This window comes from Canis aureus, chromosome 6 (genome assembly GCF_053574225.1).
Source record: "Canis aureus isolate CA01 chromosome 6, VMU_Caureus_v.1.0, whole genome shotgun sequence".
NCBI lineage: Eukaryota > Metazoa > Chordata > Mammalia > Carnivora > Canidae > Canis > Canis aureus.
This window is the reverse complement of record NC_135616.1, coordinates 53528532-53553231: the sequence shown is the minus strand read 5'-3', so window position 1 is coordinate 53553231 and position 24700 is coordinate 53528532. Positions and strand designations below refer to the sequence as shown.

The window sequence follows — 24700 nt, the reverse complement described above, 5'->3', positions numbered from 1 at the left end:
GTTAAGTGACTGACTCTTGATTTTGGCTCATGCCATGATCCCAGGGTCCTGTGATTCAGCCACACATGGGGCGTTGCACTTGGTGTAGAGTCTGCTGGGGATTTTTTCTCTCCCTTTCTCTTTATCCTCCTCCCCCCAGTCTTCCCCACCCCCTGCCCCTGCTCACACATGTGTGCACACTCTGACTCACTCTCTAAAAATAAAACATAAATAAATTGACATATCAAATCATCCATTGCCATTAATTTTCTTTATAAGGTTAAAGCGAGCTGTCTTCCCAAAGAGAAATATTTGGGTCAAGCATAAAATAAAAGCACATTTAATGACCTTACGTTCATTTCAAAGGTCTTTTTCTTGCCATTTGCAACCCTACATAGATGTATATTCAAGTATGTAATTCTAGAAATTCCTATTGGAAATGCATCCTCTAATCATTCAGCCAAAGACAACATTTATTAAAAGTTAGCTGGCCATCTGCAACTTGTGATGCTGCAAATATTCCATTTTTAGATGGCAGCCATTCCAAGATTCCTCAAAGCCAATTTTAATTTCCTGATTTTATTTTGTTTAAGATTTTATTTTATTTATTTATTCATGAGAGACACACAGAGAGAGACAGAGACACAGGCAGAGGGAGAAGCAGGCTTCTCGCAGGGAGCCCGACGTGGGACTCGATCTTGGGACCAGAATCACGCCCTGAGCTGAAAGCAGACGCTCAACTGCTGAGCCACCCAGGTGTCCCTAATTTCCTGATTTTCAAGCTAGAAATGAAAAGTTTTTATACTTCATTTTCTTCTAGCCTAATGAATTACTGCTTTTGTTACCAGAGAATATTCCCATTTCAAGAACTGCTGTGCTACCTGATGAACATTGTCTTAAGGAGCTAAGCCCAGAACAGAATAAACAAAGGCAGCATAATAAAAATATTGATTCAATAATTTCCCCATTAAATAAAAAAAATTAAGTACCCCTTTGTAATACTTAATCCATAATGCTCATGGTTAAATCTTTTATTCATTTTCTTCTCTTGAATCCAGTTTAGTACACATGAGGGCAGAACTTGTGCAATAAAATTAAGGCATCTTCTTGTAACCACCATATTATATGGGTAGCCCCATTCTGAAGAGCGGCAGATAACCCAGGCACCGGTTCTGGTACTGAGAAGTACCTAAAAAGTAAGGAAGGATAAATATATGTACATCATTTTGTAGTATTTTCCCTTGGTGTTTCAGATGGTCTTATAACATCTGTCCTTTTTTAAAAAAGTTTTTTATTTTAATTCCAATTAGTTAACATACAGTGCTATAGTAGTTTCAGGTGTACAATATAGTGATTCAAAACTTCCATAGATCACCTGGTGCTCATCACAAGTGCCCTCCTAATCCCCATCACCGATTTCACCCATCCCTGCACCCACCTCCCCTCTGGTATCATCAGTTTGTTATCTATAATGAAGAGTCGGTTTCTTGATTTGTCTCACTTTCTCTCTCTTATTTTTTTCCTTTGTTTGTTTATTTTGTTTCTTGAATTCCACATATGAGTGAAATCATATAGTATTTGACTTTTTCTGACTTATTTCGCTTAACATAATACTATCTAGCTCCACCCACACTGTCACAGATGGCAAGATTTCATTCATAACATCTGTTCTTTACTGGTAAATGTGTGCATCCATCTATAAATGACTGTTTCTGTTGTTGCCATTGTTTTTGTAAATCACTTTTATCTGATCTATATATCTGTTAAGTATTTTTATCATGTTCAGTATAAAAATTATAGTACTAGTATATTTGCACTACTCATCTGGCAATTTTTTACATATAAATAATATAGAACTTAAAGTGATGTTTTGAGAAAGCAATTTTAACTGAGTTAAATAAAAATCTGTTCTTTCCAAATCTAATCATTGTCCTATAATTTATGTTAAAGTGGAACAGATTTCTAATTTGTGAATCTATGCTTGGGTTTTCTGAAATCATCACATACACTTCGTGGACAAAGTAAAGCTTGCTTTTATTTTAAAGCAAATATGTTCAGAAAACAACTTCCCATTTCTATCTTTATATGGAGGTTTTGCCAGAAATGCTAAGGGAGAGTGTGAAAGAAAGATAATTGGTTTGGGTGGAATAATTTGTCCATTTGGTCTTGTTTCTGAAACAGTACCTCTGAAAAATGCCTACTGGTCTGACATCCATACAGTTTCCTAAACCCCTCTTGGAGATGGTTCAATCTCATCACATGTGGATTTTTTTTCACTCATGCTGTGTCCACATGATTTAGCAATTGGCCTATGTGTTTTGTAATCTTGTGTACCTCTCTCCAGCCACCAGAAATGGTGATGGGGTGAGGGTGTGGATTCCCCTGGTGTACCTGAGCTGCCGTTCGACTGAGCTCCACTGCAACATCCCCTCCAGTGTTTCCAAGACCGATCACTAACACACGTTTGCCTTGAAAGCCTTCTGGGCTCCTATACTCCTGACTGTGCAGGATCTGGCCTGTAAAATTATGAATACCTGAGGGGAAGGAGGGATCAGAAAATCAGAAGTATCTAGAGTTATAATTCCCTAGGATGCAGGCATAGCATCTGTAGGAAAAGGGAACTTCCAGAAATATGTCAGCCTTTTTGCTCTTGCTGCTAATTGCAGGAAGTAGAAACAGCACATCATCTCCCTCTCCACTGGATTTTGTGAGCCCAGATACAGATTTAGTACAGCCTGCAGGAGATTTAGGAGTACAGAAGAACTTATGTTCCATATGAGTGCTCCCTTTTAAGGTAATTACTTGGGAGAAATGAAGCTCAATGCAGCTCATTGAGAAATGAAGCTCAATAACAAACATCTCATGCATGACCCCAAACATCTTAAGCAAGAAGTAGATTGTTGACGCATGTTATTTTACCCAACAGATACAGTCTATGGGAATATGGTCTTTGTATATAACATATTTACAAATTGAATTCTGGTTCAATGACCATTTTCCACAAAAGAAATTTTGTGGCAAGTTCTCCTGAACATAGTAATATTATTACTATTAATATTTAAAATACTATTAATAATTAATAGTAATTATTTTTTTGCGGTTTAGGCTTGCTATTTATACTTAATGCTTATTTTACTTTATTATATGCTTAATGCTTTACTATACTGTATGCTTATTTATACTCTATTCTTACATTATTTATATTTGTGTTACTGATTGATCTTTCAAGTTCCTAACACTCCACTAATAGAAGTATCCCCATTTATTTATTTATTTATTTATTTATTTATTTATTTATTTATTTTTTAGTATCCCCATTTAAAAAATATTTTATTCATTTGAGAGAGTGAGAGAAGTGAGGAGAGAGAACACGAGTAGGGGGAAGGGCAGAAGGGAGAGGGAGAAGCAGGCTCCCTGCTCAGCAGGGAGCCCAATGTGGGGCTCCATCCCAGGACCTCGGGATCGTGACCTGAGCTGAAGGCAGATGCTTAACCGATTGAGCCACCCAAGTGCCCCTATAAGTATCACTATTATGGTATGTATATCTATGAGAAGGGCTCTCAAATATTTCTTCTCTTGATTTATTTTTGGTAACTATCTCCTTGGCATCTATAAAAGATGTAAATCATGGATTCATATAAGTGAAGACCAGTAGTAACAGAGTAAGTAGAGGTGTTTCCAGTGGCAGCTGTGGGAATTATGAGGTGGCAGAGGGAACAGGAGTGATGGGAACAGTGACCGTCAGACCCACAGATGGGTGAGATGACACTCTGACAAGGAATCTGAAAGGGAAGCTCTGCAGTTTAGAGGGTTTGACAATATCTCACTTCAATACTTCAAGTGCTTCTGAAATTTTAAAATAAAGAGATGAAACTAGGAGTGCCTGGGTGGCCTAGTTGGCTAAGCATCCAATTCTTGGTTTCAGCTCACATTGTGATCTCAGGGTCATGAGATTGAGCCCTGCATCAGGCTCCATACTCGGTGGGGAGTGTAAGACATTGTGTCCCTCCGCTCCTTCCCCCACTCTCTAAAATAAATAGAAATACATCTTAAGAAAAAAATGAAACCGCCTCCCAGAATATATAATTCTTCTATCATGCAATGGTTGATCGATTCATTTACTCAATAACATTTATTGCATATGTAATATGTGTAACAATATTTTAATTGGAGTCTTTGCTTCCTGAGGACCCCAAAGCTGGAAACTGAATACAATGGTGGCCATATTCCAAGGGAGGTGTTAAACCCACTGTGCAGAATTTGCAAAGAATGTGTATGCGGACCGGTTTTAGGATCCCTAGCCCCTCACTCACTTTTGGGGATTGGAGTTGAAGTGGCCAGGAGTTGGAAATTGAAGACTTTCATGAAAGAACTTAAAGTGCTGTGACATTTTTATGTCCCCTGGATATAGAGGCAGGTTTGAGGGCTGCAAGGAGATCACTGTGAGATCTTGACCCTTGGGAGTCTCTGAAGTGTGGGCCCTAGTGTTTGACCCAAGCTTGACAGCCTGTGGCTGCAACTGCCAGCAAGGGGTACTGGCTGCCCTGGTAGCAAGTTTTTCATCTCCTGTTGACAGGATGAGATGCATATTTCATGTGCACCAGACAAAAGCCAGGTAGGAGAGAGCCTGGCTGATTCCAATTTAAAGGGACTTTGCACAAGATAGGCATCTGCCTAGGCTCTGAGACTTGAAAGACAGTCTGTGTGGAGATGACAGGGGGAGAACTAGGTACATTGCCAGCCTGAGGGGGCGTGGCCTATGCCCAGGGGTTGCACTGAGAGATCTCCCTTCATGGAGCACCTCTCTGAAGCAGAACCCATGAAAGTACCCCACAGAACATCAATCTTAGGCACCCCCAAGGCTAGAGAAAACTAGTATTTGATTGGTGCAGGTCAAGAAAGAGCTTTCCTGTCCACTATGTCTTCTGGTCCTTTCCCTGACTCCACTTCTGGAAAGGTCAGAGACTGAAGACTGCAGACTGCAGCTGGTGGGTGATGGATGCGGAGGAAAGAAAAACTGGGAGAGGAAGGGAGAAGCTGGGCCAGGGGGGAAACTTCACCATTACATGTAAGTTTTGACTACTGAACGGGGAAGGACATTTTAGTTATGCAAATGAGAATTTTTTGGTCATTTTAAAGTGATCAGAGGACTTTTCATTATCTGACGGTGAGCAGAAAAGCAGTAGGAATATCCCAAGATTGCAAGTAGGGGCAGAGGAAGAACAAAGCCCCACAGATCAGGTCTGCAGGGGCATTGCAAGAAAACAATGCAGTCGGTGGGGCATGTGGGTGGCTCAGTGGGTTAAGCCTCTGCCTCTTGGTTTTGGCTCAGGTCATGATGCTAGAGGTCCCTATTGGGCTCCGTTCTGGCCATGAAGCCTGCTTAAGATTCTCTCTCTCCTTCTCCCTTTGCTCCTTGCCCCCACCCCCAGGTGTCTCTCTAAAATATATAAGTAAATCTTTTTTAAAAATGCAGTAGGTAAATAAATAACTGTACCTTACAGGATCTGGTCTTTCTTTAGCCCGAGATGCTGTTTTGAGTTTAGGGCCTGTGAGGATAAAAATTAGTTTCTACCTTCAGGGAGTTCATCCTCTAATGAGGAAGAGATAACTAGACAGCAGCTAACTAGCATTTATTCAGTCCCCTCCTTTTTTTAAGGATTTTATTTATTCATGAGAGATGCAGAGAGAGGCAGAGACATAGGCAGAGGGAGAAGCAGGCTCCCTGAGAGGAGTCTGATGTAGGACTTGATCCCAGGACTCTGGGATCACGACTTGAGCCAAAGGCAGATGTTCAACCACTGAGCCACCCAGCTGCCCCTATTCAGCCCTTCTTTTACAAGTCCAAGGCACTTGTCTAAGGACTTTATACATATTAATTAATTTAAACCTCACAACCCCAGAGGGTGGATAATTTTATTATTCAACTTTACTGAGAGTGAGGCACAGAGAGGATATGTAACTTGCCCATGGTCACACAGCACGTAGCAGAGTCTGGACAGGAACTCGATCCTCTGACTCTGGAGCTCAGCTGTCAAGCATGATACTACACTGCCTCCTAGATCAGGAGTTGTTAGGATGTTCCAATGAGGCATCTGACCTGGATTGAGCCTGGAAGGCATGCAGGAGGAGGTGATTTTTTTTTTTTTTTTTTAAGAATGACATTTGAAGGATAATTAAGAATTCAAGAAGGGGTGCAATGACGGTTCCAAGAAGGGGAATCAATACATGTGTTGGCTGCATTAGAGACTCGAGCTTTAAGCTATTTACTGAGGTTTCCCTGGAGAGAAGCTTCTGGAGGGCTCAACCTTGGTTCACAGATACTACCTAACACAATGCTTTGCAAATGATAGGTTCTCTGTAATTGCATATTTGAGCGGGGGGCCCTGCTCAAAAAATGTAGTATGCATAGTTAGTTTTGAGTCAATGATTATGTCGACAATGCAGTGCCAAAAAAGAAAAAAAAAAGGAATCTGGTAAATCATAACTACTAATTCATGAAAAAAAGAAAAGACAATTCATATACATAAAAATAAGGTGATGTGGATGAGCTTTCAACTGCCAAACAGTGGTGGCGACACCTTGTAGACAAACATCCTTTTCTATGCATTTGGTTTTTGATAGATAGGGTAGAAATGGCCCAGATATTACTATACAAAGAAGAGTTATGTTCCCAAGCAAAACATTCATGTTCAACATTAGTCTTAAAACTACTTGTGAAAAACACATGGTGATTAGTGAAAGGAGAAAAGGCTTCTTAAAAAGAGCAAATCTTAGCCAGATGTCAGAGGGGCTCTGATAGCATTTTAAGTCATTACCAAACAGCTGTGGCTCTCTTGCACACTGGCGTAAGTAAAGATTGACAGAAATTAATGTATTTATTCCCAACTGTTCAGATTTTGGCCAGGGCTTTGTCTTGCAATGCCTTGCCATTTCCTTGAGGAAATTGTATGGCTACTTGACGTTATTTTTTTGGACTGCTGTCATGTTTGAACTATTTACTTTACCACTGAAGGAGTTCAGGACCTGCTACACAAAATACGCCGCTTTGATATATTGATTGTTTTCAGGCGAAGGCACTTGAAAAACAGCAAAGGCAGGAAGAGGCTTTCTCTAAACTCTCCTCATCTGCCTCAAGGCAAGTCCTCCAAAAGGAACTCTATGGTCATAAATCTCCTTTCTGGCAGTTTCACTAACCAGGAAAGATTGACTCATATCACACGAGAGGATAGTAGAAGTCTAAGCCCAGACAAACATTGTCACAAATAGTCGTATCTCCCATCTTCTTTTCTAAGAGTTCATTCATCTTTCTAGAAAACTTTGCTTCCCCCCGGATTGCCTATATCCACTCCCCCTTTCCCTATTAGGATAGTATGTAAACTCTCAAATCTCATAGATTTCTTTGGTATTCATTGTTTTCCTATGATGTCCACATATTAGTATTAAAAATTAATAAATCTGTATACCTTTCTCTCTGTTAATCTGCCTACCAAACTGAGTAGGGTATAGGAAAAGTCTTTTCTCCCTTACAAAACAGAGGTGTGCATTTCAGCATACATATAGGCAGAGTTGGGGGGGGCTGTCTTTTTTTTGCGTGTGACAATTCACCCATAGTTTTATTTCAGAAAATAGGCAACGTTGGCTGGGACACATGTATGTACATCCTCCCTTCTTCCAAACCAGAGCAATAAGAGACTTTAAGATTGTTTAAATATTAACTTCTAAATTCAGGCAGATGGGACTTCAAGTTAATGTTCATCTGAATGGAATGGGGTTGTTTTAGAAAGATATTATAATCTTTGCCCTTAAAATAAATTGAGGGCAGGGAAACGTTAATAAAGCCAGAAGACTTTGGCTATTGCTGTTCTAATAACACAGCGATTGCATGGATTTTTCTCACAATAACCCTTTGAAGTCTATACTATTTTCACTTATATTTTACATATGTAGAAACGGATTTGCTGGGATAATGTGATTTTTGTGACATCACACTTGTCAATGAGTAGAGAGCTGGGAATTTGTTTTTATTTTATTTTTTAAACTAGATTCCACTACAGTGGGGGGCTTGAACTCATGACTCCAAGATCAAGGGTCACACACTCCACCCACTGAGTCAGCCAGGTACCTTGAGGGCTGGGAATTTATTTATTTATTTATTATTTATGATTTTATTTATTCATGAGAGACAGAGAGAGAGAGAGAGAGAGAGAGAGAGAGAGAGAGAGGCAGAGACTTAGGCAGAGGGAGGAGAGGCAGGCTCCACGCAGGGAGCCGATCCCGGGACTCCAGGATCACGCCCTGGGCTGAAGGCAGAAGCTCAACCGCTGAGCCGCTGAGCCCCCCCAGGCGTCCTGAGAGACACAGGAGAAGCAGGCTCCATGCACCGGGAGCCCGATGTGGGATTCAATCCCGGGTCTCCAGAATCGCGCCCTGGGCCAAAGGCAGGCGCCAAACCGCTGCGCCACCCAGGGATCCCGAGGGCTGGGGGTTTAAATGCAAGTACTCTGACGCAAGATCCTGGACTTTTAATGTCCATGTTTTGCTCCATTACCCTCTGCTGTCTCTCTTCCAGTATCATTCTGTCATCACGTTGTGCACGATAAATTGTGTTGTTACTCAAAGAATGAATTCACAGTACAGCTTAGCAGGAAGTTATGTTTTACAAAAAATTGTAATGGACAGTGCTCCGCCAGGTGCTTTCATAGGCATTCTCTCAGGTCAGGTTTGTAGTAATCCTCCTGGCCGTGGGTTAGTCATCCTTGTCTTACAGGTGAATCCATTAGTGCATAGAAAGGTTAAGCGATTTGTTTAAGGTCATATAATTAATTAATAAGTGCTAGAAACAGGATTTAAATTCTGGTCTTATGACTCCAATTTGTGCTACATTTCAAGCTTTCTCCCTGAAATGACTTAAGCGATTGAGTTGGCCCTGGAAATAACAAATAACCATCTTTAATTTGGTACCAGTAATTTTTTTTTCCATTTCTTTTCCCACAAACGATGGGCATAATTCTTTCATACCAACACCCCTAGCTAAATTCCAGAGCACTCTGCTCTAGGTCCTGTGCTAGGCACTCCTGGGCTAGCAGCTGATTTCATCCAAAAGTAACCCTAAGAAGAAGGTGCTATGAGTACTTCATTTTACAGGTGGAGAAATAGGGACTTAGGACACAGGATTTGCCCAGGTGTCAATAGGAATCACATGGGCACAAGTTGACTCTTGTCCCATGGTAACCAAAGGATTAGGCTGCCTCTACTTGGACTATGGAAATGACTCTTAGGCTTTAGTTTTCATGAGGATCACGTTGATGGGGGAGTTTGTTAAATATTTGGATTCCAAGGTTCCACTTTTGGAGGTTTTTATTCCATAAATGCCACAGTAACTTGCTTTTAAAATAAACATCTCGGGTTTTGGTGGTGGTTGGGAACCCTGCACTCGGGTCATAGCCTACATCTATCATTACACTAGTTCTTTTCTTTCAGACTGTTTTCATAAAAGGCTGTTGGGCACCTGATTTCATTCAACAGGCACATATTAAACGTATGCTAACATCATGGTAAATTACTTCAAGATTCAGCTTTCATCTTTACCATATTTTCCTTTTCATATCTTACATCCGTGTATGGGGATGGGGACAGGGAGTGATTTGAGGACTACTGAGCACTTCTCAAATGCTATCTCCTTCCTTTGGGGAAGTCTAATTAATGCCTTATAATAAATGCATCTTTGATGCCAAAGATGTTCAACGTTCAGGGGAGAGCATTCTTCAGACAACTGGGCAATTTAGCACAGAAACATCAAAATCTTAATTATTATTTTTCACAGAAGACTTTCTGAAGTGTATTATATATTTTATGTCCTAAAAGTAGAACAGACTGATAATTCCAGGTCATTCTTATAACCTTCAATTATTGCATTGTCCTCTTATACAGTGAGAGCCTTGGGGTCTGCTGTGGGGCATGGGACTTAGTTTGCCAAGTCACTAAATATTTCTGGAGCACTTTACTGCTGTGATTTATTCTTCTTATACTTATTGCCCTAATGTCATGTGCTAGGAAATGCAGAGCAACTACCTGAGGGGAAGGAAGACCATGCGCCTGAATTACATTTACAATGCTCACCAAGCATAAAGACATTAGTAGCTGATCAAACATAATTAGGCATTCACAGCACTAACCTATAACTAATGGTCACAACTGATATGTGGTTAGAGAGTCACTCTTACACAGCTTCTGTGTGTGGAAGAGCAATGCAGAGCTTAGGTCTGTGTGACCCGTCCTGGGGTTCCCACCTGGAACACAGGAGGAGCTGGCACTCTGAGGCCGAATAGCTGCTAGAGCAGGAGTTATTATGGAACTAAGGAGGATGAATATTTCCTTGTCTGAGGGGAATCACAGATCTTTTAGGAAGCAGGTTCTTCTGAACAATTCTCAGAACGTTTATAATAGTTCACAGGAGGCCATGAGTCACAGCAATAGCAGCTAATGTTGACAGAGTGCTCACCATGTGCTCTGTCCTATCCTGAGTATTTTAATTTAATTCTCATGACCGCTCTATGAAATGGAGTCATTGAGTTAAGTCTACCCAAGATTGGGACACTTGGGTGGCTCAGTGGTTGAGCGTCTGCCTTCAGCTTAGGTTGTGATCCTAGGGTTCTGTTTTCAAATCCTGCCTCAGGCTCCCGGCCTGGAGCCTGCTTCTCCCTCTGCCTGTGTCTCTGCCCCTCCCCCTCTGTCTCTCATGATTAAATTAATAAAATCTTAAACAAAAATTTACCCAAGATTATGCAACTAGTTCCGGGATGTGGTCCAAGCTGCCTGATGTTAGAACTTTGTTCATAACCATTATGCTAAATGCCACTTATCATCGAGGGCCATCACCCCAAGGGAACTGTAGCAGCCAGGACCCCTTGGAAACCTTACACCATGTCCACTCACCAAGATTCCTCATCCTGGGAACATAGAGGAAATTGGGATATCCATTCTGGTGTCCACCTGTAACAAATCCTTCTAAAGTCTGGTCATAAACTAAGACCTCCTCAGGAGGAGTCTGAAATCTGTATGTGTGGATTTCTTCCTTCTCCCTAATCTGGATTTTGGGGCAAAAGAGAAGGGCACACCAATATTTCTAATGTAATCATTTCTTCCCTAGAGGTCATAAAGGTATATAGAAATGTTTGCTTTTGTTTTTTTTTATTTTTTATTTTTTTATTTACTTACTTATGATAGTCACAGAGAGAGAGAGAGAGGCAGAGACACAGGCAGAGGGAGAAGCAGGCTCCATGCACCGGGAGCCTGATATGGGATTCGATCCCGGGTCTCCAGGATCGCGCCCTGGGCCAAAGGCAGGCGCCAAACCGCTGCGCCACCCAGGGATCCCGAAATGTTTGCTTTTGAAATGATCCCAAACTACCTTGTGATTTTTTTTAAAGGTTTTACTTATTTATTCATGAAAGGTACAGAGAGAGAGAGGCAGAGACATAGGCAGAGGTTGAAGCAGGCTCCCTGTGGGGAGCCTGATGCAGGACTCAATCCCAGAACCCCGGGATCATGCCCAGAGCTAAAGGCAGATGCTCAACCACTGAGCCACCCAGGCGCCCCTATCTTGCAATTCTATTTTATGTTTGCCCAGTCTCTTTCTTTGGAACCAACTGTTCCAGATTCCACTTTATCCTGCCAAAAGGATCCTCATTTCTCAGTTCTTGACTGATCTTTTGCAGTAGCATCTCTGAGTCAAAGCCTAAGTGGAACTGAGGGTAAGCCAGCCAAAACCTGGTAAGACACTACATTCCAAAAACATCAATCTTTTGACACTTCTAACACATTTCCCCATAGAAATATTGTTATAAGAGGTGGTTCTATATTTCGTTAGTACTGTCCCACTGTGTATTTGACCACCAGACTAGTTGCAAGTCTGAAGCCCAACCACCATTGACACCATTGCTTCTTTGCAAAATTATGCATCAAAGTCTCACTTGATTCCCAAAACATTTTAAAAAATAGGATATTTTATTAATTTGAGATTACATTTATAAGATTTATATTTAATTTTTTTATTGGCCCAGGTTTACAAGCTTTATTCTTCACACTCTTCTTAAAAGTTCTTTCAATTCCTTAATGAAGTTTCAAAACTTCACTTACTCAACTGCCTTTAAAGCCACTTATAAGTGACAGAAGAAGAGTAGCTGTAGGGCATATTAATAATCGTCATTTGATCCCAAAAGATGGAGATGTGCTAATCATGAGTATAGCTGCCCCTTCTACAACAAGAGGTTTGAACTATATGGGTCCACTTATACATAGATTTTTCTCAGTAAATACCATACAGTACTGGAAATGTATTTTCTCTTCCTTATGGTTTTCTTAGTAACATTTTCTTTTCTCTAGCTTACTTTATTGTAAGAATATGGCATATAATACATATAACATACAAAATATGTGTTAAACAACGACTTATATTATCAATAAGGCTTCCAGCCAACAGAAAACTATTAATTTTTTTTTTTTTGGGGGGGGAGTCAAAAGTTATATGGCGATTTTTGACTATGTAGGGGATCAGCGCCCCTAACCCCTGAGATGTTCAAAGGCCAACCGTACATTTTAAAAAATGTGCTGTTGGAGTCAAAAGCATTTCCAAAAGGAATTTCTAAACTCCCTTTGTGGTTATAGCCTTAGTATAATGAGATATATGGATTATTATTGTGGTGACTGTTTTGAAGTATAAAAATATTTCTTTGGATGTATAATTGCTGCTCTATTCCTTAAAAACAAATCTGTCACGTTTCTTTAGACTCTCACTTCCTTTAAGTTATTGAATTACAGACCACTCCTGATTCAAATGACCTGTAATTCAACGACAAAATTCAAAAGCTTGTGTTTTTTTTTAATGACACGTAAGCCTTATGTGATCATTGAACTTGAATCAGACAGGCATGAAAAAGCTTCAATAACAGCAGCATTTATATTAATAAGAAGACCTGACACCTACCTAGTGATTTATAACTTTCTTTAAAAAAAAAAATTTATTTAATTGACAGAGAGAGAGAGAGAGAGCAAGACAGAGCAAGTGCCCAAAAAGAGGGACTGGCAGGCGGAGGGAGAAGGAGAGAAGCAAACCCCCTGCTGAACAGGGAGCCCTATGTGGGGCTTGATCCCAGGATCCTGTGACCATGACGTCAGCCAAAGGCAGATGCTTAACCAGCTGAGCCGCCTAGGCACACCCCCACCCACTTTATACCTTTCAAAGTTATTTTGTACATATTATTTCTGAGGGTGAACATGGAGTTGTCTATAATCATTAGTAATTATTTCCAATTACAAATGAATGGCTTTCTTGTAGAAGAACTCAGAAAAGTAGACATAATCTCAGGTAGAAATGACTCACCAGGAAAGGACTCCAAAGGCAAATGGGGATTCAGGAAATGTCCAGTGCAAACCATGACAGCATCAAAGACGGCACGCTCCTGTTTCCCCTCTGTCTCTGTGACCACATCCCACTGGCCAGTTTCAGAGAAGTCTGGTCGCTTTGTTACACTGCACACCGTGGTCTGAAATAGGCAGAAAAACACTCACTTTCTATCAATCACCTTGAGACTTCATGTAACAGCTGGTTGGTAACCATGTTTGTTATTTCATATGGGGCAAATCAGTCTCAGGTTAAAGGGTCTGTCAATATTGGTTTATCTCCTCCCTAAAGAAAATAAGTAACTGGTGCAAAGACTTAAAAGTGGTTATATAGAGTAGGACCCAAAATATCTGCAAGCCTTCACTGGAAGAAAGAAACATTCGGTCTTTATTCCCAGTGAGAAGTGGTGAGTTATAATACTGAATGCATTGGGAAAATGCCGGAAGGGAGTTTTGGCTCATTATAATTTCTGTGATTCAGATTCCTAGCCATTTCTTTCCCACAGGTTTCATGAACAAAATTCATTTTTCCTTTCCTCTCAAAAAAAAAAAATTTCTAAATTTCTTCCTGAATAAGAATTTGGATTCAGAAGAGGAATCAGGAAAGCCTATTTTTTTAAAAAAGATTTTATTTATTTATTCATGAGAACAGGAAGAGAGGCAGAGACGTAGGCAGAGGGAAAAGCAGACTCCCTACAGGGAGCCCCATGTGGGACTCGATCCCAGGACCCAGGATCACGACCTGAGTAAAAGGCAGGTGCTCAACGATTGAGCCACCCAGGTGCACCAGGAAAGTCTAATTTAATGTTTTATTTGAATAAACCATGAGAGATGGAAGAAGTGAAGAATCTTTATTACCTACTTTATTTATATAGAGATAAAATTAGGAATAAATTTACTTAGGATCCCCTTTCCATTAGATTGGATGGGCAGACCCCATTCATTAACCTTCCATAACACAAGTTATCTTACCCTAAATCGAATGTATTTCAGAAGGTCAAAGTGCTCAGCAAATTCTTGCAGATAGTACCAAAATTTTCCTTGGTTCATGAAATTGGGATAATCTTCTTGGAAGGGGAAGTCACTATAGCATGACATTTCTTTGCAGACATTTGTCACTAATGACTTGTAGACCCTGGTCATCCCATCTTTAGACGTCTCCTGTGGTGAAACATAGTTTGCTTGATGGGGTGGGGAGGCAGGAAGAAAAGAGATCATTAGCAGTCAGTGTTCCACTTCTAATTCCAAAGAGTTCCATGAAAATGTAGTATTGGATCTACAGTTATCAGAAATCATTGGCGGGATTAGAATGATTAAACACCATATCTTTCTCACACTACAAAGAAGTTAATGCAATTTAGCAGGACTCTCTAAGACTAACATTGCCATTCAGTGATTCCATGGACATGAGGCCTATGGTCTAACTCGTTTATTTTTCTCTTCTTTCTTTGCCGTCCTCAATCCCTCCACTCATGAAGATCTCTTTCTCTTGTTTTTGTTCACAGAAGTCCTCACTGATTTTTGTGTTTATTGTCTAGGTATATTTCCTTTTTCTCTTTCTTTGTTTTAGATTTATTTATTTATTTTAGAGAGAAAGCATGCACGCAAGCGAGGGGAGGTGCATTAGGAGTGGGAGGGAGAGTATTTCAAGCAGACTCTGAGCTGACCATGGAACCCAATGCAAGGCTTGGTCCCATGACCCTGAGATCAGGACCTGAGCTGAAATGAAGAGTTGGATGCTTAAACGACTGAGCCACCCAGGTGCCCTACTACTATATTTTCAATCACTTTCTCTTTATTGGCTCCTTCCCATCAGGAATTAAAATATTGAAGATAATTTTAAAAGCCAAACAAAACTCCCTTTCAACCCATATCCCTTCTAGCCTTGTCTTTCTCTGTCCTAGTTCAACTGTATGAAAAATCACATACTGGTAGTCTCTGTTTTCTCACTGGACTCCTAACTCACTGTTGTCTCAATGTTGCACACTAAAAACATAGCAAAGAAACAAGAACATGCATATTAAAGGCACCAATAAACTCTGGTGGCCAAAGCTAATTTCTACTTCTTTTTTAAAAAAGTGTCTTTCTTAGCTGTTCTTAGCTGTCGCCTTCCCTGAGGCAGCTGCTGTGCTTTCTCAGTGTCCTGCTTTTCTAACATAGAACCATTCACACTGCAGTGTAATGTCTTTACAGTCTTTATCACCAGATAGTAAGGAGGGCAGGGTCCCTGTCCATCTTGTCTCCTCCTGGTAGAGGGACATTATACATACTGGTACTTGTCAAATAAGGAAAAATTAATACTATTACTGCATTAAAAATTATTTATTCATGAGAGACACACACACACACAGAGAGAGAGAGAGAGAGAGAGAGAGAGCCAGAGACATAAGCAGAGACATAGGCAGAGGGAGAAGCAGGCTCCATGCAGGGAGTCAGATGTGAGACTCGATCCCAGGATCACGCCCTGAACCAAAGGCAGATGCTCAACTGCTGAGCCAGCCAGGTGTCCCTATCACTGCATTTTTGAGAAATAAATAGTATATAGATGTTGAGAGAAACTACATCAACATTTATTATTATTATCATTCTGAATATAGTTGACACACAGTGTCACATTAGTTTCAGATGTACAACATACATAAAAATTTTAATAGTGGGGACCCACGGATATTGATATTATATTTAATTTGTATTTTTCCTTTTGTTTAGTGCAATTATTATTTTCTTTTTTATTATATTTTAAAGATTTATTCATTTATTTTTGAGAGAGAGTGAACTTGTGTGAATGAGGAAAGGGACAGCGAGAGAATCTTCTTTTTTTTTTAAGATTTTATTTATTTATTCACGAGGGACACAGAGAGAGAGAGAGGCAGAGGGAGAAGCAGGCTCCATGCAGGGAGCTCGATGTGGGACTCGATTCCCCAACTCCAGGATTACGCCCTGGGGAAGGCAGGCGCTAAACCGTTGAGCCATCCAGGTGTCCCAGAGTGAAGGAATCTATAAGCAGATTCCTCAATGAACCTGGAGCCTGATGCAGGGCTCCATCTCATGGCCCATGGGATCACAACCTGAACTGAAACCAAGAGTTCATTGCTCAACTGATTGAGCCAGCTGGGTGCCTCCCTTTATACTTTTTAGAGAGAGAGAGAGAGAGAGAGAGGGAGGGAGAACGTGTGTCTCCATGAGCGTTTGCACTTGCTGACACCAGTGGGAGGGCAAAGGGAGAGGAAGAGAAAGAATCTTAAGCAGGCTCCATCCCTACATTGGGCTTGTTTCATGATGCTAAGATCATGATCTGAGCTGAAATTGAGAGTCAGATGCTTAACCAACTGAGCCACCCAAGCATCCTATTTTCTTTCTTTTTTTAACTCAATATTATTTTCTAAAATTTATCTATATTACTTTAGCATGGGAGAAGAAAACCAAATCAACTGTGGGGCCAAATAGCAGAAGGTACACAAACCAGACCCAATGTTTTCTTTCCACATTGACATTTGGTGGCTGAATCAGGCTTACAGTACAACAGAAGAAACTACCCCCCCACCCCCATACTATAATCCTAATCCTATAATACTATAATCCCAGGGCTGTGATCATATCTGCTTACATACATTTGCTTATTCTGTTTTCTTCACCATCTATCAAAGACTGGCAAATGCCACTTTCTCCGTGAAGGCTTCCCTCATTCATACCAGTTTGAAGTACTCTTCTAGCATGAACTCCACTGAATGTTGCTTTTCTCTTACCCCTGACGCATCCAGTACTTAGACTTCCTACCTTCTGATACTTTACACCCCACCACTGGGACAGATCCCTAGGTCCCTGCTGGACATCCTGCTATTCCCAGTTACCAGGACCAATCCTAGCCAGCAGGTGGTATTTAGCCACTCCCAGTCCTTACTTCTGTTGCTTAAGTCACTCTAGAGCTGGCCTAGCTCCAAGAATAACCTCCCAGGAGGTACACTGCACTCCTTCAAAGGATTGTTCAGTGCCTTGGCTCTTTTATTCTGATAATGTGAGGGTTATCCAACCCCCCACCTGACCTTTCAGGGTCTGGTTTCTTGCCTCACTCCTGCCAATTCTCCTCTCAAAGACTTGAATAATGCCTGGGGGCTGGAGCTCTGCTCCTAATGCCAACTTCCATCTTTCCAAAAGTGTCATCTGCTTCATACTCACCAGTGCCATTTGGCTTAACCTATGTGACATTGTTAGTCTCCTAATGTCCGTGGTCTAGAAATAATTGTAACTTCCAATACTGTGTTTGTGTATCAGACTTATCTCTTCCTTTCCTCCCCTTTCCCACTGTCCCTGCCCTGCCTACTCTCCAGGTTTATCACCTGTCATACTGCATCCTGCACAGTGTTAGCACTGTACACAAGCCTGTGTTGTTGAAGTGAGCTGCTTTTTTATGTGATCAACAAGGTAGGCTGAAGCCACCATGCCTGAGCAGGGACAAAGCAGACAGCCAGATTACGATGGATAGAAATGGGAAGTAACAAGTTACCCACAGTAAACTTCCATAGTCCCCCAATGTCGTTACTTCTTTCAAAGCAGGTGGGCTCCAGGTCCTCGTCCAAGCAGCACTTGATGGAGGACAGGCCACTCACACCAGCTCCAATCACAGCAACTCGCCTGGCCATGGCACTCTGTTAGAGAGGAAGGTTGGGCTAAGCTTCTTTATATGACAAGACTAGAAGGAACCTTCTGTTATGGGACTTAACTTTTAGAGTGGTATAAACACCCTCTTTTAGCTGAGGCAGATTCACATTTTGGTTAAAAATGAGGGCTCTGAAATCAGACTGTTTTGGTTTAAGTCTTACCATCACTTATTAGTAGTGTGACCTCAGGCTAGCTGCTTATCATCTCTGGGCCTTGGTTTTCATTTTAGTACAATGGGAATGGAAATAATAATAATATCTCTTAAATATTTGTTACAAAATTAAATGATTGATATGTTGGAAGGATTATAGAAGTGTGTCTCCTACATAGTAAGTGCTCACTTGAATTTAGTTCTACTATAGTCAGGCCCTTGATCCCCTTGAGATTTTGTTTACTTTAAAATGTTTTATTTTATTTTTTTATTATTATTTTTTAAGTAGGCTTCGTGCCCAACGTGGGGCTTGAACTCATGATCCTGAGATTAAGAGTCACATGCTCTACTGATTGAGCAAGCTAGGTGCCCCTTGGGACTTTAGATACCCTAGGAATAAAAGAGCCCTTTGCTGCCACCTAGTGCTTCTGGACCCTAAGAACCGCAGCTAGCAAAAATGTTAGTTCCTATTCAAAGCCTCTAGAGTCTTCAAGAATAGCTGGTCATGGGTCATCTCCTGCCATGCAACAAAGATATTACATGAATTAAGGGCGGTTCTTAATCTTGCATGGAGGCAAGACAGACTGACCATAATATAGAACAAAGTCCCCAAGGAATGTTCCATGGAACATTCTAGATGAGATCTTAGGGAAATGGGGATGTATTTGTCCGTAGAGCCTGGAAGAAGTACGTGTCACAGGGATTCATAACCAGTTTTTCTTGATATTACAATTTGGATTTCTGCAAACATCAACATAGCTATTGTATTGACAGATGGGTTAACTACTCAATTCTAGCAAATCAGCTATGTTGAAGAATTGTTTGAGTTTTAGATGAAGTGACATTACTTATACAAAAGTGCCCAGCACCAAATATTTCTCGGTGTTCATTCCCTACCTCCCTAATTTTCTCCTCTCTTTTCCTCCCTTTCCCCTAGAAAAGACAGCTCAAGCAAAAACAGACTGGGAATTCATGCCTCTTAAAATCACACAACATTTCCACATTATAAATTTCTGAGCCAGGGCAGCCATTTAAAAAATATGCTTCGAATCACTGAGGAAAGTCGGTGAGCAAATTGGAAATGGGAAGACCTGGGTTCTAGTTCTACCTCTGCTTCTAACCAGCTGTATAAATTTAAACAAAATTCTTCATTTCCCTGTGAGATTGTTCCCACATTTGTAAAGCAGAGGTTTCTAATAGTTTTCTCTTTTCCCCTTCCAGCCCAAGAGAAATGTTTTTATATCCAAATGGCAAGTATTTGATACCAAAATAGGTGTGAATTGAAAGGTAGGAGAGAGAGTGCAGACTTGAAGGGCTGGGAGGTGGGGACACAAAGTGCATGTAAGCTCTTTGTAAACTAGAAAGGGTGCTAGGCCCTCTGTAGACCAAACGTTGCTTATAATAAGTTCCTTGGTAGAGATGAGCTGAACCACTGAATTGGGACTTTTGAACGACATGACAACCCCATCCCATATCTGGCAGACCAGAAAAGGTAGGAACTGTTTTTGAGACATGGAGAGACTTGGGTGATTTCTGAATCATGCGACTGCTCAAAATTTATTTGAGTATGGAATCTCATCTGTTTATATATTTTTTAAGGTTAATTATTTAAAAATTTCTTTATTGGAGTTCAATTTGCCAACATATATCATCTGTGTATATTTCTTATCATCACCCACCAATGCTCTTACTTTGTTAGAGTCTTTCCTATACCCTGCGGAGTGTTTTCTGTTTCCCAGTGCCTGGAGCTACTATCTCCCCCATAAGATGAAATCAGGGGTGAGAAGAGAATTACAGAAAGTGCCACGATTCTATTCTTCTTAACTGCCACCTCGCTTTCAGATGGTTTCTCCCTACAACATAACTTGGTTTCCTTGCAATGCTCTTTTGCTTTCTGACTTTGTCCTCAACTGTTATCTTAACCCTAATCAAGAGGCTCCGGAAGAAGAGATTCACAGTCATTCTTAAGGAATGGGTTCATCAAGAAGAATATTCATCCTCTGCAAAAGCAGTTTCTGGAAACATTTCCCCATTAAAAAAAAAAAAAAAAAAAAGACAACAGCAAAGAAGAGTCATCCAGGACACTTACCTCGTTGGCACAGAGAAGATACTCTGACAAATGATTTCGCAAAGCAAATAGACAGTGTTTGCCTCAAAAAAAAAATTTTTTTTTTTTTTTTTCCGAAACTCAAACGCTTTGTTCTAAGAGGAAAACAAGGGAAAGCTGACTTTGATCAAGTGGCCTCAGCGTGAGACACAGCCGTTCGCCTGCCCCATCCCGGTGACAGCAGAGAGCGTCCCACTCGCTGGGCGTAAAAAGTTGTGCTGCACAGGAGCTGGAAACTTCCGTGATCTCAGGGGAGGGCTAAGTGACGAATTAGAATACGGGCTGTGGATTCGAAGCGCATCAACGACTTCTGCCCCTTTCCCCTCCCTCCTCGACGTCACAGTCCAGGCACAGCCTGAAACTTCGCGGAAGGCTTAAGCGGCTGCCCTTCTCGCGGCGGCCTGCAGAGGGCGCCAAAGCCGCCGCGGCGTCGCAGCCCTTCCCGAAACGGGCGTTCTGCAGGCCAAACTCTCGCATCAGGAGTCTCATTTTATTTTGTTTTATTTTTTATTTATTTATTTTTTAATTTTTATTTATTTATGATAGTCACACACAGAGAGAGAGAGAGAGAGAGAGAGAGAGAGAGAGAGAGAGAGAGAGGCAGAGACACAGGCAGAGGGAGAAGCAGGCTCCATGCACCGGGAGCCCGATGTGGGATTCGATCCCGGGTCTCCAGGATCGCGCCCTGGGCCAAAGGCAGGCGCTAAACCGCTGCGCCACCCCGGGGTCCCGTTTTATTTTGTTTTATATTGTATTTCGTTTCATGACATTTCATTTTATTTATTCATGAGAGACACACACAGAGACAGGCGGAGACACAGGCAGAGGGAGAAGGCGGCTCCCTGCACGGAGCCGGATGTGGGCCTCGATCCTGGAACCCCCGGATCACCACCTGAGCCAAAGGCAGACGCTAACCCCTGGGCCACCCAGTTATCAGGACTCTTCTTGAGCCATCGCAGGAGTGGGCCAGAGGAGAAAGCAGTTTATGGGACTGTCACTCATCAAGTTCTTTCATGTCTAGAGCTCTCTAAACTCAGGAATAGGATTCTAAAATCCGGAATTTATAAGGGATTTAAGCAATGTCATCCTTTTACAAAGAGTCAGCAGAAGGAGCTGGTAAAATGAGTTTGAGAAAGCCTAAAATTAGTTTTAAATATTAGCCTAGGGCACTAGAAAAAAAGAGTAATTACAGAAGCAACAATAGAATACTAAATAGGCACCATCTTTTTTTCTTTTCTTTTTTTCTTTTCTACTCTATTGAGTGGTTGGAAGCTAGCCATCATAAATTCATTGAATAGTTATCGGATCGGGAGCATCAAGGCAAATGCCCACAGGGGTCAGGAAAATAACTCAAAGGAGGAGAGGGCCCGGTACTGATTGACTGGAAAGCACATCTCTAGTCTGTTAGCTTCAGGGAAATGGTGCTATTTGAGAGCATGAGCCCAAATTGCAATTTTAGGATCTTTTCAATAGAAAATGAAAATCCAAATTTTTATATGAAATCTTCTGTTTGTAACAAATTAATTTTTTCTTTTGAAAAGTATTAAGCTCACAGAAAATTTGAAAGGACAGTTTTGTTAACAAACATCAGTGTATCCCTCAGCCATTAACCTCTTGGTACATTTTTCTTTCTCTCTTTACACACACACACATCTGAGTGTAGTCTTTAGACACCAGGATGCCATCAGTATGTTCCGATATGTACCTCACAAGAATAGGGGCATTCTCCCACACAATCACATTACCATTACCACACCTAGGAAAACCGGTATAAATTCAATAATACCATCCAACATACATGGTCTACTTTCAAATTTCTCGAGTTGTCTCCAAAATGTTATTATTTTAGTCTGAGCTAAAGGCAGATGCTCAACCCCTGAGTCGCCCAGGTGTCCTGAGAACTTTTTAAATATATCTGTTGGGCATTTGTACATCATTTTTAGAGAAATTTCCATTCAAGAACTTTGCCCATTTTGTAATCAGTTTATTTGGGTCTTTTCTTTTCTTTTCTTTTCTTTTTGTTGTTTTCGCTATTAGGTTGTAGAAGTCTTACTTTGGATATTAACTCCTTGTTGGGTGTATGGTTTGCAAATATTTTTCTCATTCTGTAGGTTGTCTTTTCATTCTGTTGATTGCTTTCTTTGCTGTGAAGAAGGGTTTTAGTTTGATGAAGTCCCACATGTCTGTTTTTGTTTTTGTTGTCTGTGCCTTTGGTGTTATATCCAAGATATCATTGCCAAGACCATTGTCAAGAGGATTTTTTCCTATGTTATCTTTTAGGAGTTTTATACTTTTGGTCTCATGTTTAAGTCTTTAATCCATTTTAAGTTGATGTGTGTGTGTGTGTGTGTGTGTGTGTGTGTGTGGTGTGAGATAAGGGTCTGATTTCATTCCTGTGCAAGTGGATATTCAATTTTCCCAGCATCATTTGTCAAAGAGACTATCTTTTCCTCGTTGTGTGGTTTTGGCAGCCTTGTTGAAGATTAATTTCTGGGCTCACAACTCTGTTCTGTTGGTCTATATCTGTCTTGATGCCGGCACTATCTTGTTTTAATCACTGTAGTTTTGTTCTAACAGGGTTTTTTTTTTTTTTTTAATCTTTAGGGTTTTCTCTATGTAAGATCATGTCATTTGCAAACAGATTAATTTACTTCTTACTTTACAACTTGGATGATTTTTATTTCTTTTTGTTGCCTAATTGGTCTGGCTAGAACTTCTAGTATTCTGTTGAATGTAAGTGGCAAGAATGAACATCCGGCCTTGTTCCTGATCTTAAAGGAAAAGTTTTCAGGTTTTTTTTTTTTTTTTTGCCATTGAATATGATGTCAGCTATGGGCTTTCATAAATGGCCTTTAATATATTACGATGAATACCTTCTGTACCCAGTTTGTTGAGAGTTTTAGTCATGAAAGTGTATTGATTTTGTCAAATGGTTTTTCTGCATCTATTGAGATGATTACATGACTTTTATCCTTCATTTCATTAATGTGGCATATCATGTTAATTGATTTGCATATTTTGAACCACACACCACTCTTTATAGTTATAGTTTCCTAATTAAACAGACCATCAAAATTTACAAATTGCACTTAGCTGTGAGGTCTTTTTGGTTTGCCCTATTCTATAACAGTCTTCTAGGCTCCAAGAGCCCAATTTAAGATGGGTCAGTATTATCTAGTTTGCTATTGCTGGAACTGTTCTTCCGAAACAGTCTTTTAATTAGTTTCCTTACTTTCATTTGTTCCCCTATCATTTATTCTCCAGAATTATCTTTTAAAATCATGAATCAGATCATGCTGCTCTGATATATAGAAGCATTTGCTGAAGAGAATGTGTGGTCAGGAAGTGTTTTTAAAAAAACAGGAATATTATACCATATTCATATATTGTGGAGAATTGCCCAGGAAAGAGGGAAAGAACAACTTGGAAGAGAAATTGAACAAATTATAGGAGAGATGTTCTTGGGTAAGTGTGAAAGGACGGAATCAGGACATTGGCAGGAATTGCCCTTCAGAGCATAGGTAGTCACCCTTAGTAACAGGAAAGAGTATATGGGCACACCTGCAGGTGGCTTGGGAAGTGTGGTGAGGGGAACCTGATGATGCTCTCTGCTAATTGTCACTATTTTCTCATCTGAGAGTGAGCTAAGAAGGAAGTGGTGGAGGATGTGGTGAGAGGAGATGGTATAAAATAGTCATCTTAGGAGATCAGATTGGGGAGGGAAGAAATTAGAACAACCTAAGAGGGTTTGGAGGCAGTAGTGTCGGCATGAATCAGAGAGCGATCAGTTAGGCGGCTGAGCGGCTGAATGCTTTTCCTCTGCTTAAGGTCAAGTGCTCAGGTGGAGGTTTGAAGTATGTAGTGGGTTGAACTTTGACCAGAGTTGGAGTCCTGCCATACGACTATGTGAACGATAGGGGGCAGTGAGTTGCATGCACATGCAAGTATGATATTACCGAATCACGAAGTCTAGATTTTTTTTTTCAACATAGTGATTTGATGATTACATACATTGCAAAATGCTCACCATAGGCATAGTTATACAAAGTTATTATGATATTATTGACTGTATTCCCCATCCCGTACTTTTTTTTATCCTCATGACCTACTTATTTTATAACTGAAAGTTTGTAGCTCTTAATTCCTTTCTCCTATTTTGCCTATCCTCCCACCTCTCTGCCCTGTATTTATGAGTCTGTTTCTGGATTTTGTTTTGTTTCTTTGATGTTGTTTTGTCTTGTTTATTTGTTATTTAGATTCTACATATAAGCAAAATCATATGGTATCATATGATATCATATCATATCATTGTCTTTTTCTACAGTCCCTACATTCCATTAGAGGCATTCCAGTGAATTTATTGAACTCTCAACTCTTTTATGGCCTTCATGAGTAGACAT

At 40.6% G+C, this 24700-nt stretch overlaps 1 protein-coding gene and 2 long non-coding RNA genes across 7 annotated transcripts in view; 2 read left to right on the top strand and 1 right to left on the bottom strand.

Moving 5' to 3' along the window:
- Positions 1 to 20588, bottom strand: part of FMO4 (flavin containing dimethylaniline monoxygenase 4) — a 28609-nt gene extending 8021 nt beyond the window's left edge. The window contains exons 1-6 of one of the 5 annotated variants that reach the window (XM_077901655.1): positions 20283 to 20588; positions 17924 to 18029; positions 14356 to 14564; positions 13364 to 13526; positions 2371 to 2513; positions 969 to 1168 (exon numbers count right to left, since the gene is read on the bottom strand). In XM_077901655.1, coding sequence (XP_077757781.1) covers positions 969 to 1168; positions 2371 to 2513; positions 13364 to 13526; positions 14356 to 14564; positions 17924 to 18023 — 815 coding nt within the window. In that variant the 5' untranslated portion in view covers positions 18024 to 18029; positions 20283 to 20588. Of the gene's footprint in view, positions 1 to 968; positions 1169 to 2370; positions 2514 to 13363; positions 13527 to 14355; positions 14565 to 17887; positions 18030 to 20282 lie in introns of those variants that run through there. The other 4 variants (XM_077901653.1, XM_077901657.1, XM_077901654.1 and 1 more) reach the window with 4 other exon arrangements.
- LOC144316139 (uncharacterized) overlaps positions 1 to 24700 on the top strand; it is a 339579-nt gene that overhangs the window by 96696 nt on the left and 218183 nt on the right. The window lies entirely within an intron of this gene.
- The window catches only part of LOC144316140 (uncharacterized), a 162486-nt gene that overhangs the window by 89266 nt on the left and 48520 nt on the right, over positions 1 to 24700 (top strand). The gene's annotated exons all lie outside the window — the stretch shown is intronic.